General features: G+C 44.9%; 1 protein-coding gene across 6 annotated transcripts in view; it reads right to left on the reverse strand.

Moving 5' to 3' along the window:
• MSI2 (musashi RNA binding protein 2) overlaps positions 1-12682 on the reverse strand; it is a gene marked incomplete at both ends in the record, with an annotated part of 397735 nt that overhangs the window by 249459 nt on the left and 135594 nt on the right. For all 6 annotated transcript variants that reach the window (XM_080712694.1, XM_080712696.1, XM_080712693.1 and 3 more), the window contains one exon: positions 9120-9212. In XM_080712694.1, coding sequence (XP_080568820.1) covers positions 9120-9212 — 93 coding nt within the window. The remainder of the gene's footprint in view (positions 1-9119; positions 9213-12682) is intronic.

A 12682-nucleotide genomic window follows, 5' to 3' on the forward strand; every position in this document is an offset into this window, starting at 1 on the left:
ATTGGTTTTAAAGGCAGTGGTGAGGTTAGCAACAGTCAGAAACTCAACCCTTCTGCCTCTTTCTGCATATTAACATTTTTTTGGGGGGGGAGCTCTCACTATTATGACTTCAAATGTAAATAAAGCACAGATTGGCAGCCCACTTTCAGCTAATTCACAAAATACCAAGTCTGAAAATACAAAGCTGTAAAAATTTAGAGGGCAGTAACTTGACAAATCCGGCCGCTCTACAGAAAGACTATTTCTATGAAGACAAAAGAAAGAAAAAAAGGAAAAGAAAAAGGAAGAAAAGAGAAAAGTATACACGACCCATGTAATGGGGTGTCCTATTGACAGGGTAGGGGGTGGGTGGGAATCTCCATATCAATGTTCACTTCGACAGACAATAGAGTCCGATTTCTATGCCAAGTCTAAATGAACTAGGCTTTTTCTTCCACAAGAACCACCCCTTGCACCCACTGGCACAAGCCTGAACCATGATTTCTGGTGTACTTTCAATTCTCACTGAAATAAATTGAGGGAGAGAAAGCCTTCTTTTCTCATGCTAACAACTCCATTGTCAGTGACCTCTTCAGGGGCCTCCAGGAGGACTCTGGGAAGGTGAGCTGGGGAAGTACTTCAGGCCCCCTCCTGCTCCTCCCCTAGCTAGCACATGCCTCATTAACTCCTTTGCACCCAAGGGCTCCCCTGCCCCTGGCCTCCCTCCTCTTGGCCCCATAGAACTATGAAAGGGAAAGGCAGTTAAACAGCAACAAGAAAGTTTGGGCCTTGTTTCTCTACCTACTATGCAAAGGAATATATTAGCATAATCTCAAAGTTTCCCAGCTTGTTACCCAGAAGGCACCCTATTTTTCTATTTGTATATTTTAAAACACTGTTAACAGAGCAATAATAATGTCTGATGCCTTTGCCTAACAACAGCTGGCTGTATTTCATACACTAAAAGGGAAATGAGAATTTTTCCTGGAAACCCACTATTTCAGGAACTCCTTTATGAAACAAAAATATAAAGATTTAGGAAGCAGGGTGTGGTGGCGCAGGCTTGTAATCCCATCATTTGGGAGGCAGAGACAGGAGGATTGAGGTTCAAGGACAGCCTCAGCTACTTAGTGAGGCCCTTTGCAACTCAGTGGGACCGTGTTTCAAAATAAGGAATAAAAAATAAAAAAAAAATAGGGCTGGGGGTATAACTCAGAGGTAATGCCCTTGGGTTCCACCTCCAGTACCGCAGAAAAAAAGACTTAGGAGAAGTGGAAGTTAGGGTACTCAATCTATTTCTTACTTGTCAACCTCTACTAGCTGTAGCAGAAATGGTTCTAAGGAAGTAAAGTTCACCAGGAAAACAACAGAGTTGTTCAGCAGGAGGCTTTACCTGAGGATCATAGCAATGGTGGGTAACTCTAGTGTGGATGGTGCCACCTGGTCTAGAAGTAAAAGGGGAGGATGACGCAGTCTTGGTCCTGACTGCTAAGGGGGACTCTTCTCAAGTCAGAGGGCAAATAAAGTCCCCTCACCCTAAAATACACTTCCAAAGGAAAAGATTGATACAAATCACACCAAATCAGACAGAGAATGAGTAATATACCAGGGTATGGTCAACATTGTTCTGAACTGCCACAGGAAGAATGTGTAGGCCCCAAAAGTAGGTTTTGGCATGGTTAGCCGGGGAGGGGAAAACGATCCTTTCTGGTGGCTTCACAGTTAAAACGAAAGGTCTGAGGAACATGCAGGCTCTCTAGAGAGAAGTCATGCAGGTGGCAGGCAAGGCCCCAGCAAGCTGACTGACTGCTTTCCAGTCAGCCCACCTGCGCAAACCACTTCACAAGACAAAGGCCTTGTGGGAGCTCTGGTGCCCGCAAAGGACACACAGAGCTTTTGTTTTCCAGGCCTCTTCTGAGAGAACCACACACAGCACAGAGCTCCATTTATCTGCCACGCACATTTGGAAGTGTTAAAATTCTACCTCAGGATCATCGTCCACTTCCAGGGATATGGTAACTTGCCTATTTATTTTCTCACTAATCTCTTGCCTTTCAAGTTTCAAAGGCTTTATAATATTTTTATTCTAGGTATTCCTCACACATGCAGTATCAAAAGACGTATCTGAGCAGCAGCCGTGGACACACCACCATCACAGTCCTGCAGCTGGAAAATAACAGGCACTGGGCCTCCCTCAGAAAGGGCGCCGATGGCCTCACGCATGTGGGGTACATAAGCAGGTCTCATTCTATTAAAAAGCCAATCAGTTCTCCTTTTCAATTTTTCCTTTTCCCATAAAGCCTCCAAGCACCACTCTCTGGAGCTCACGTTAACTTTCACAAGCCCACCCAAAACCCAGAGCCAACACAGGCCTCCAGGGGCCCTGCCACCTCCTTCCCACACGGCAGCCTGAAGAGCTGTCCCTTCCCATACCGCAGCCCACAGGCACTATGAGGGGCTGGCCCAGGAAGGGGTTAAAGCCCTTATGTCAACCACAGAGTTGGGCACTGGCCCAGAAGGGACATGGGAACCAGGGCAGGGAGTGATAAAGGCCGGATTGTAGCAGCCCACTGAATTGGAAATGACTTGTAGGCCTAATGAAACAGAACTTGGGCAGCAAAACAGAATGAAAGGAATGAGACAATAAAAGGCAGGACAAAGGGTGCAGAGTCGTTGCAGCTTAGCAAAATAAGCTCACTTTGTTGTTGGGGAAAGCCAAAGCCGATTAGGATAAACCAATGACTAAGCATAAGTCTTCCAAACTAATTACACAGTTCGCCATGTGAAGTATAATTGGAAGCCTCCAAACGCGGGCCGCTCTGCTTTCACAGGCGTCCTGTAAAGCGGCAGCACCTAGCTGGCCCAGCACCCCATCATGCGGGGAGCAGCTGAGAGGTGCGGAACCACTCCAGCCTGGGTGAAGCGAAGGATTCATTCAGTTTAAAGGCCTCTTTTTGATCTTCAAAATCCTATAAGTGCAGATGTAAGAAACTGGTACTTGAAGGAGGGGCCTGAAGGGAAGGAGGAGGAAACTAGAGTGTGTGGAGTCTCTTTGATCCAGTGCATTTTAATCACCATGCTGGGCTCTTCCGGGTGGCTCTGCACGGGGAGCAGGCCAATTCATCCTCTGGGTCTGCACAGCCTTATCAGAGTGTCGGTTACCTGCCATCTTTTGAAATGGCCTGTATACATCACGTTTAAATGTATGAGATCATGAACATAGATAACGTCCACTAAGCAACCCACGGCAGTTAAATAAATTACTGTAGATCCACGTTTTTGACAAATGCTCCCTGTAAGAGGCTGCTCAGTGCCATAACCAGGGCATTTTTTTTATATAACAATTTTTTTATTGAACATAAATAGTATACATTTACACTATATTTGGTGCCCTCCCCCCCCCGCCCACATTTCCCCCCACACACACACCAATGGTTGTCCAGGTTAACCATGTCTTATTCATAATTTTACACATGTTCAAGTGTAGACCCTTATTAATCGAGACCGGCCTTCCTCCTCTCCTATCTTACCATCCAAACTTAGCTAGTATTTCCCCTTCAATATCTGGAGTCCCTCTGGTATTCTTTGTGTTTCCTAGTTTGGGCATATTAGAGGAAACATATGTATCTTCTTCTTCTGTGCTTGGCTGATCTCACTTAACATAATGTTCTCCAGGGCTTTCCATCTTCTTTCAAATGATATAATTTTGTTCTTCTTTATGGCTGAATAGAATTCCATTGTGTGTATTTCCCATAGTTTTGCTATCCATTCATCTGTTGATGGTGATCTGGGTTGGTTCCATATTTTGGCTATTACAAATTGTGCTGCTATGAACATAGGTATGCATATGTTGCTGTAGTTCTCTGAATTCAACTCCTTTGGAAAGATACCCAGGAGTGGTATAGCTGGGTCATATGGTGGATCTATTCCCACCTTTCTTAGGAATCTCCACACAGATCTCCATAGTGGTTGAACTAGTTTGCATTCCCACCAACAGTGTAAAAGAGTTCCTCTTTCCCCACATCCTCGCCAGCATTTGTTGTTATTTGATTTCTTTATGCTTGCTACTCTGACCGGGGTTAGATGGAATCTCAGTGTAGTTTTGATTTGCATCTCCCTAACCAGGGCATTTTAAACAGTGAAAAGAGGTGAGGGATAGGTTGTGCAAAAACAAGTGACCATCTGGGCTCTACCAGCATGGGCTTCGTGATCTCAGGCAACTCCCCCTTCTCATGGCCTGTGCAACAGACATGCCACCTCTATCACTTGACATCTTGAAGAAGCACATTTTAAAATACACTAAAAAGGGCTGGAGGTGTGGCTCAGAGGTGGAGTGCTTGCCTGGCATGTATGAGGCTCTGAGTTCAATCCCCCCGAAAGAAAGAAAGAAAAAAGCAAGCAAACAAGCCAAGAAAGAAAGAATTAAAAAGCTTATCATTGCTGGATATGATGGCACATGCCTGTAATTCCAGTATTTGGGAGGCTGAGACAATAGGATCACAGGTTCGAGGCCAATCTCAGCAACTTAGTGGGACTCTATTTCAAAATAAAATAAATAAATAAAAAGTGCTAGGGATGTAGCTCAGAAGTAGAAATTCAGCTGGGAGTGGTGGTGCACACTTGTAATCCCAGCATTCGGGAGGCTGAGACCCAAGGATCGCGGTTCATGGACAGCCTCAGCTACTTAGTGAGGCACTCTGCAACTTAGTGAGACCCTGTTTCAAAATAAAGAATAAAAAAAAAGAAATAAAGAATTTTTTTAAAAGGGTAGGGGGTATAGCTTGGAGGTATAATGCCCCTGGGTTCCATACCCAAACCCGCAAAAAAAAAAAAAAAAAAAAGGTAGAAATTTAGTAACATTAACACACAGTAATGGTATATTCATAGTAAGTTCTGAACCTCACAATCCCAAGCATTGTTGATCTCAATCTAGCTTATGAAACAAGGAAACAGAAGTACTACACAGTTTTTCTGGGTCTTACTCATAGGATGAGGATTCCAGTTTATAAATAGTGGCTTTTTCCAAATAAAGAATCTCTCACTGTCATTGCATCATGAAGTTCAGAAATAAACTAAAGTGGTTAAAACTGTTTTGCTTATTATATAACATGCTCACCACTATTGATGATGTATTATTTTGGTTTCAGCCTACAGATACTTTGGTTCATAACCTATTTATATTTAAACACTTTCTACATTACTGACTTTTCAAGTTTAAAACCAACCTTAGGAGTAATTCAGCTCAGAGGTCAGCAAACTACCCACAGGCTAGATACAACCCACCATCTTTTTTTATAAATAAAGTTTTATTGGAACACACCCACATCCATCTGTTTCCATGCTAGCTACAGCTGTTTTCACCCTACAAGAGCAGAAGTAAATAGCAGTAATAAAGACCATATGGTGTGAAAAGCCAAAATTATTTACTATCAACCCTCTGCCTAAAAAGAGAAACTGAGGCCATCAAAGAAATAATCTGTCAAGGTGTCACAGTGTGTGTGTGTTGGTGTTGGGGGGTGTTATCCCATTATTAGCCTCGCTGCCTCACCTTTCTCTGAGCATGACACCAGAACAGGTACCAGCCACATAAGTTTACAGCCCCGTCCTCCCGCCAATGGCCATGCTGTGTGATCTCATCTTAAGTATAACAGGTAAGGCCGTCTCTAACCTGAGGGCAAATCTTCTGGGAAGAAGGTGGGAGAGAAGCACAAAAGGGTTTCCAGGCCTCCACTTTGAGTTATTTAAAGCTCTTGGTGTGCCATTCTCTGCCCACTCCACTTGCAGTAATGACATATTCAGAGTCCCTTAGCTCGGCCCCTTGATAGCAGTCTCACCCGTTTTGATTGCCACCTGAAATAAATAGTCAGAGCAGCTGCCACCTTAAGCAGGATGGGGAGAGAGAGTGGAGAAAGGAGAGACGGTAAGGGAAACCTAAAAAGTGGCACACCTCGTGTAGAGGCTACGGAGGGATGGAAAGTTCTAGACTTGGAGGAAGAGAACATATGGCGTGAATTCTGTCTCTTACTCTGCTTCACCTGGGTGGCCATGACTGAAACTCAATTTCCCTGACTCTTACTGTCCACCCTCACCTAATGATTTGGATGACAACAATATCTACTGTGCAGGTGGAAGGAAGTAATGAACATCCTTGTGCCCCTGAGCACATTCCAGGGGTACCATCTCTCTCCTTTGCAGTCTCCCCACCCACAGTCTATCCTGAGAACTGATCAGCAGCTGGAACAGGGCACAGAATTCAGGTTGTTATTAGACATGCTGAGGAGAGAGGGGCCATATACAGCTCTACCTCTCAGAATGCTTGAGTCAAGGCACCATCCTTCCAAGACCCCATTCAATCATCTGCATAGGGGAATGCCTGCAACCTACCAGATAAAAGTTCAACGCGATAATATCAGGGAATGGCCTGGCCCAGAATCTGACACTTAAGAGGTACTTGTTATAAATAATAAAATTATAGCCAGGCATGGTGGTGCACACCTGTAATCCTAGTACTTGGGAGGCAGAGACAGGAGGATCACAGGTCAGCCTCAGCAACTTAGTGAGGGGATCAGAAACTTAGTGAGATACTCTTTCAAAATTAAAAAATAAAAAGGTCTGGGGCATAGCTCAAAGGTATGGTACCCTGGATTCATCTTCAGTACTCTCCCCAAAATAATAATAATGATAACATTACACCTAATTTGCAGTTGGTTTGAAGCTGGCCCAGAACAACTTCATGTATGTGTATGTGCGTATTATATGTACACATATGTGAATACACTTCATGAGAGTGTGTGCATGTGCATGTCTCGCTTCCTCCCATCAGAACATAAATTCTGAGGGATAGAGTCCGTTTGTCAATTTATCTGTTACCTCCTTTCACAGCTGCTGGATTTACTCATGGCCCCTGAGGCCTAGCAGCAGACTCTTCCTACTTTGATCATTCTGGATTCAAATGAATTACACCAGAATTCTGAGAGGTGGTGAGCTCTGCCCAAGGGGCCACAGACATAATATCAGCCACCAGCAAACTAGAAATAAGCTCTTCTGAAGACAGACCCAGATAATACACAGAGCATCTGTACGCATGGAGCTGCTAACATCTGAGCAGAGACACTGTTATGGTTCTGATACATTCAAAAGCCTCCTTAGTCCTTTAATGAAACACTTGATAAGTTTATACATCCTGCCGGAATCCACAAGCATTACTGGAAACTAACCAGGCAGCATCAGGCCCCAGGATGCCATGCCAGGGAAGATGGCCCACAACTGCTTCCCAGACAGAAGGACACTGTTCTCAGCCCAGGGATGGGAGCTGCTGGGGGCACAGCCAAGGCCCACAGAGCTTCCCACTGCTGGCACACTGGGTTACAATTACAAGTGTTAATGAAAAACAACAGAAAGACAGGCAGTGTGGTGGGAGAAAGACAGAGAAAAGAAAGTGAGGAAGACACCAAGGGCTGGGGATATGCAGAGATGTGGTGTGTTGGCAAGTATGAGCCTGCTTGGAATATTCTAACAGCCCATCTGGGCAACATCAACTTTCCTGACACCTGCAAATAGGCCCATGAGATTCCGAGGCAGGTTATAGCTCGAAAAAGAAATCCCACCTTATGTTTGCAAACACTATCCCTGGACTTGTTTTGAAGACAGAAAGATAGCAAACGGGCTCAGCCTTCAGAGCCATCTATTCTACAGGGCCGGCTTATCAAATTGAATTACTTCCACTCCCTCTCTGTGGGCAGGGTGGGGTCGGGTGATAGACAAAGCCCCCTCAGTACTTTAAATCAGTCTTGGAGAGAGAAGTACTATAACATGCGTGGTCATCAACACACTCAGCTGTTCTTTAGAATCAGCTGGAATGAATCAGCCCCTGACTAGCATTGTCAGAAAGGGTGCAAGGAAGGCGTCTTTTAAAACCCACCTTGCTGGGCAATTCACTGCCACTGCAGATGCATGGTTGAACTGGAAGAGCTTGTTTTCCTTATTGCATAGTCTCCCATCCATGCAGAATTTGATTAAAATCAGACAGGAAAATCTCTATTTTGAGGCTAAAGGTCATGGCCTTCACCTGGGAATGAAGTCATAGCTGCCCATCACTGTGGGCACCCAAATGGAAAGCACAGAACCTTCAGGCTGGCCAGTGGGGCGGCAGCACCCTTGTCTTGCCTGTGGCAAACATAACAGCCACTGTGGGAGTAAAGAAGGGACAAGCTTACATGAGGTGCTGTGTCTTCTTGGGATTCCATGAAGAAGACACAAACCAGTACAAAAGACTGTCTCACACCAGGACAATGCCCACACTTTCTCACAGCATAGGAAGCAGAGCCTGCTTAGCCACTCACCTGCTTAGACCTTCTGTTTCCTCAAGAGCCAGAGCCCACAGGGGTCAGCGCCTTGGGACAACAAGGCCACCTGAGGACCATGTTACCCTCTGAAAAAGCCACCACTGATCAAAGTGCCACCTCCCCCAACCAACTAGAAAGAGGCTCACATACTTCACCCATGCATGCTCATCTTGTCTGCCTTTCTCTCCATCTGTCTCTGTCTGTGTCTCCACCTGGCACACACACACCTTCTCACCCGCATTTCCTGGCTGCTGTGAGACTCAGGGGCCCCAGCCTGTTCCAGCAACAGAGCCCTGGCATTACTTTGCCCATCTCCCTGGCACTCAGGTGAGAGAACACCGACAGGTATGGGCCAGCATATTTTCCAGTCTCCTTAGGCATGTTATATAAAAAGGCTCATCTGCCAAGGGCCTTGGGGAGCCTCATCTCTCAGTGCATTTGCTAGAAAGGCACAGAATGCAGATGCCCAGCACAGGCTCACAGGCCTCTAGCAGCTTACTTTAAAGCCCCTGTCATGGAAGTCACAGCCCCACATCCCTTCCCAGCCCAGTCCCCACATGACCAGCAAATGCCAGCAAAATCCCACTGTCTGCTCTGGCAGGTGTGCGGGACACCATGCTGACCACAAACCGGGCTGCTCCATTGTAGTTCCTGCTGAATTTCACTTGGATCATGATGGCCAAGTTTAAGAATGAGATTCTTCAGGGCATAGCTATGGCGGGGCCACAGCAGCCACTCCAAAGGACCAACTGGACTACCTCGGATGTGTGCTATCCAACCCCACCCAACACTTACCTTGCCAAACTGCTCGAAATATTGCTTTACATCCTCCACTACTGTGTTCGCAGATAATCCGCCTACAAATATTTTCTTTGTTCTTGTGACCATCTGCAAGAAATGACAAGAGGATGACAGGAGTTAACCAGGTTATCTGAAGTAGTGCTTGGTAAGATGCTGAAACAAACCAAATTTCACATTTCTCCAGGAAGGCAATTTTAGACCTGTCTTAAGCTGTGTGGGCCAGGCCACTGGATATCTAAAGATGCCAGAGTCTGCTGCTCTGCCTGTCTCAGGCACCTAGCCTGTAACCTAGAAGCTCAAGCTTCCTGCAGAGTAGGCTTCAAGACCGCTGTGGCCACAGCCAGTATCATGATGATGTTACTAGTATATAGAGAAAGAGCTTACATCAAGCTATCTATCTACCTACCTACCTACCTATGTATCTATCTAGCTATTTATTTATGTTTGTTTGTGTATGGTACTAGGGTTTGAACCCGGGGGCATTCTACCTCTGAGCTACAAACTAGTGAAACAGGGTCTTGCTAGTTTGGTGAGAGAGTCTCACTACTCGCTGAGACCATCCTCAAACCAGTGATCCTCTTGTCTCAGCCAACTATGTGCCAGGATTACAGGTATACACCACCATGACCACCTATATCAAGCTATTTTAAACTTGAAATGTGAACAAAACAGAACTAAATGCATGAAAACTGCTACCCAAAAGACACCCAGAAGACCTTGTCAATAAGAATTATACACATAAGTCAAAACTATGTGTGGATTGTCTATGTTCAGCTGTCCCGGTGTTGGTATGTGTCCATAAACATGCCAGAGTTGCTTACCTTCCACCCAGAGGCCACCCTGCGAGATCTGGCCTGTGCTCCTTCCCCACTGGGTTCTCTGTAATTCATCCTCCTTCAAACCCTGCTAATTCCTAGATCTCCACACCTTTGTTCACCCGGGTCCTTCTCTTTGTGATGCCTCTCCATTCTTATGTCATTCCAGACAGAAGCTATTCCTCCCTCCTCTGGAATCCTCTAACACTGTGTCCATTCCCTCCCGTAACACGTACTACTCACCACCTCATGCTAAGTTACTTTCTCCTCTGAGTGGTCAGTTCCTGACTCATCCTGTAATCCTCCTGACATAGTGCACAGGGCCGGGCACATGTAAGACCACACTGAATGTTTAGTGGGTGCAAAATGAGCAAATATGATCACATTTAGGAATCCCATCAGCTCCAAAGCAAAAAAAGAACGAAGTTCTATAATATATGCTGCTCAGAGCAGGGACCAAAAGTCTTATACATAGGGCCCCAAAATTAAGGATATAAACTTTGTTCCAGTTTTGAGGTTTTGTTTTAACATCAAAAATTTTTAAACTAAAAAACTCAGTCAGTGTAGGGTCTTGCCAGTTTGGGTGATAAATAAAAAAAAAACCATGGCATTTGTGCCTATTACACCTCGATGCATCATGCAACAGTACAGGGGCCTGACTGCCTGGACTGCAATTACCACCAAGACTCCTGGCTTGTTTCCCAAATGAAGCTATGAGCCAACCCATTTCCAATGGGAAGTTAGCTGAATGACACCTGGGCAGAGTGGTGACTTGGACAGTATAAAAGACACTGGAAATGCAGCTTCAGTGTCTAATCTGGGTGTGTCCCTAGATGGGATCACCCTCCTTTAGGTTTGAGTTCTATACTTCACTCCACAAGGTGCTGAACCATAACCCCAACCCTCCTCCCCAACACATGTACACAGCGAATCCTCATGTGTCCAAAAGAGTGGTAGAGAGAAGCTCCTGACTTTAGGGAGCAGAGGCTTTAGGTCAGCAGCTCCCAGTGAGCACATGGCCCACAGGCTGATGCCAAACTGGAACAACCCTGAAATGCGCTTTCTGCACTATTTTAAGAGGACATAGTCCTAGCAACTGCATACTGCAGGTTACATTTCACCTCTTGCCTATGACTGAGATGCAGTGATTTGCTCGTGTGTTTAAAGCTGTGAATTACTGGTTTTCATGATGAGCTGGGGAATGATTGAGGGATTAAAAGAGGTAATAGGTGTGATGATATTCTATAAAGGTCCTGAGTATGTCCACACCACCAAAGTTCCAAGACCATCTCATTAGCAGGTGGACATGCTACCCCTTGCTCCTGATTATTCCTCCCATTCTTATCTTTCCCTTAAGTCTCCTTGGTAGATCAAGGTCACCTCAATGGTAACACTCCATTTATCCCACTCCTTGCACTAATGACCAAATTCTACTAACTTTGCTAATAATTGACAGATATACTGAGTGCTATGCACTGGGGCTTACATCCTAATAAAACACAAAAATCAATCACTATAAAATATAGCTATAATGATTAGCCTACCTCACAAGGTTCCCATTAGGACTAAATTAAATAATGTATGTCCAAGAGTCTAGTAGGGCACAGTATATATGATAAATAAATAGTCACTGTAATTACTTCCAAAGGCAGTTTACTAAATTCATCTTTTGTTTGTTTATTTGTATGGTACTAGTGAGTGAACCTAGGGACATTCTATTTCTGAGCTCTACCCTCCAGCCCAATTTTTTATTCTTTATTTTGAAACAAGGGCTCACTAAGTTCCTGAGGCTGGCTGCAAGCCTGTGATCTCCTACTCAGCCTCCCAAGTACTGGGATCACAAGCATGCACCACCATGCCCAGCTTTAATTCATCCTTTAAGCTCAGAATAAATGTGCATCAGGAAGAAATGCCATAAAACAGGCTTTGAAAACTCAACTCCCATTGCAGCGTTATCTCCCACTCTGATTCAAAAACACTTTCCTGAATATCTATGTAGTTTCAGATATACAAAGTCTCAAAAGTTTAATTTTAGATTTTTCATTTCTTCCTTTTTTACTTTTTTAACCCCAGCCAAGTAATTAAGTATCTGTAAAGAAACACTAACAGGATTTACAAACATGCACTAGTGGAGATCTGAACTTAAACTCTAGGGAAGCATTCTATAGAGGGAACCTGAAGGCCTGTATATGCACTGCTGAGAGCCTGGCAGGTACAGAGCAGGCCCTGTCTACAACCCAAATGTTCCCATGGACCCAGAAAATGAAACGACTACCATGTCTTAATTCCAAATTACAGCAGTCAACTGTTCATTCCCAGATTATTGGTCAAATGAAAAGGTCTCTTCATACACACTCCACTGCTACCTTGCAGCCATAAATATGCCAATACAGAGCCCCATACATGGAGACAGACACCCTGCTGTAAATCTACTACATGGTCCCCAAAAAAGCCTTTAAAATAATTTTAAAAAAAGAAGAAGAATGAGAAATCCCAGGCCCCAGACAATGCGCCAGAGCATCTGAGTTAGTAAAGCATCCTCTCTGAGAACCAGCTCCAATCCAGAGATGGATCCCACTCCTCAGCAAACACTCAGAGGAAACTGGTTTAATCAAAGCCTTCCAAACGTGAAAAGGCCAGCGGGAGGATGTGCAGCACTTGGTTAGCTGCTCGCCGATGTCTGAGCTTCAGAGACGGGAGCACAGCCGTGGAGAGGGAGGAGCGGCAATGAGCTGTGCACGG

This window comes from Muscardinus avellanarius (assembly GCF_963383645.1).
Source record: "Muscardinus avellanarius genome assembly, chromosome: 16".
Lineage (NCBI taxonomy): Eukaryota > Metazoa > Chordata > Mammalia > Rodentia > Gliridae > Muscardinus > Muscardinus avellanarius.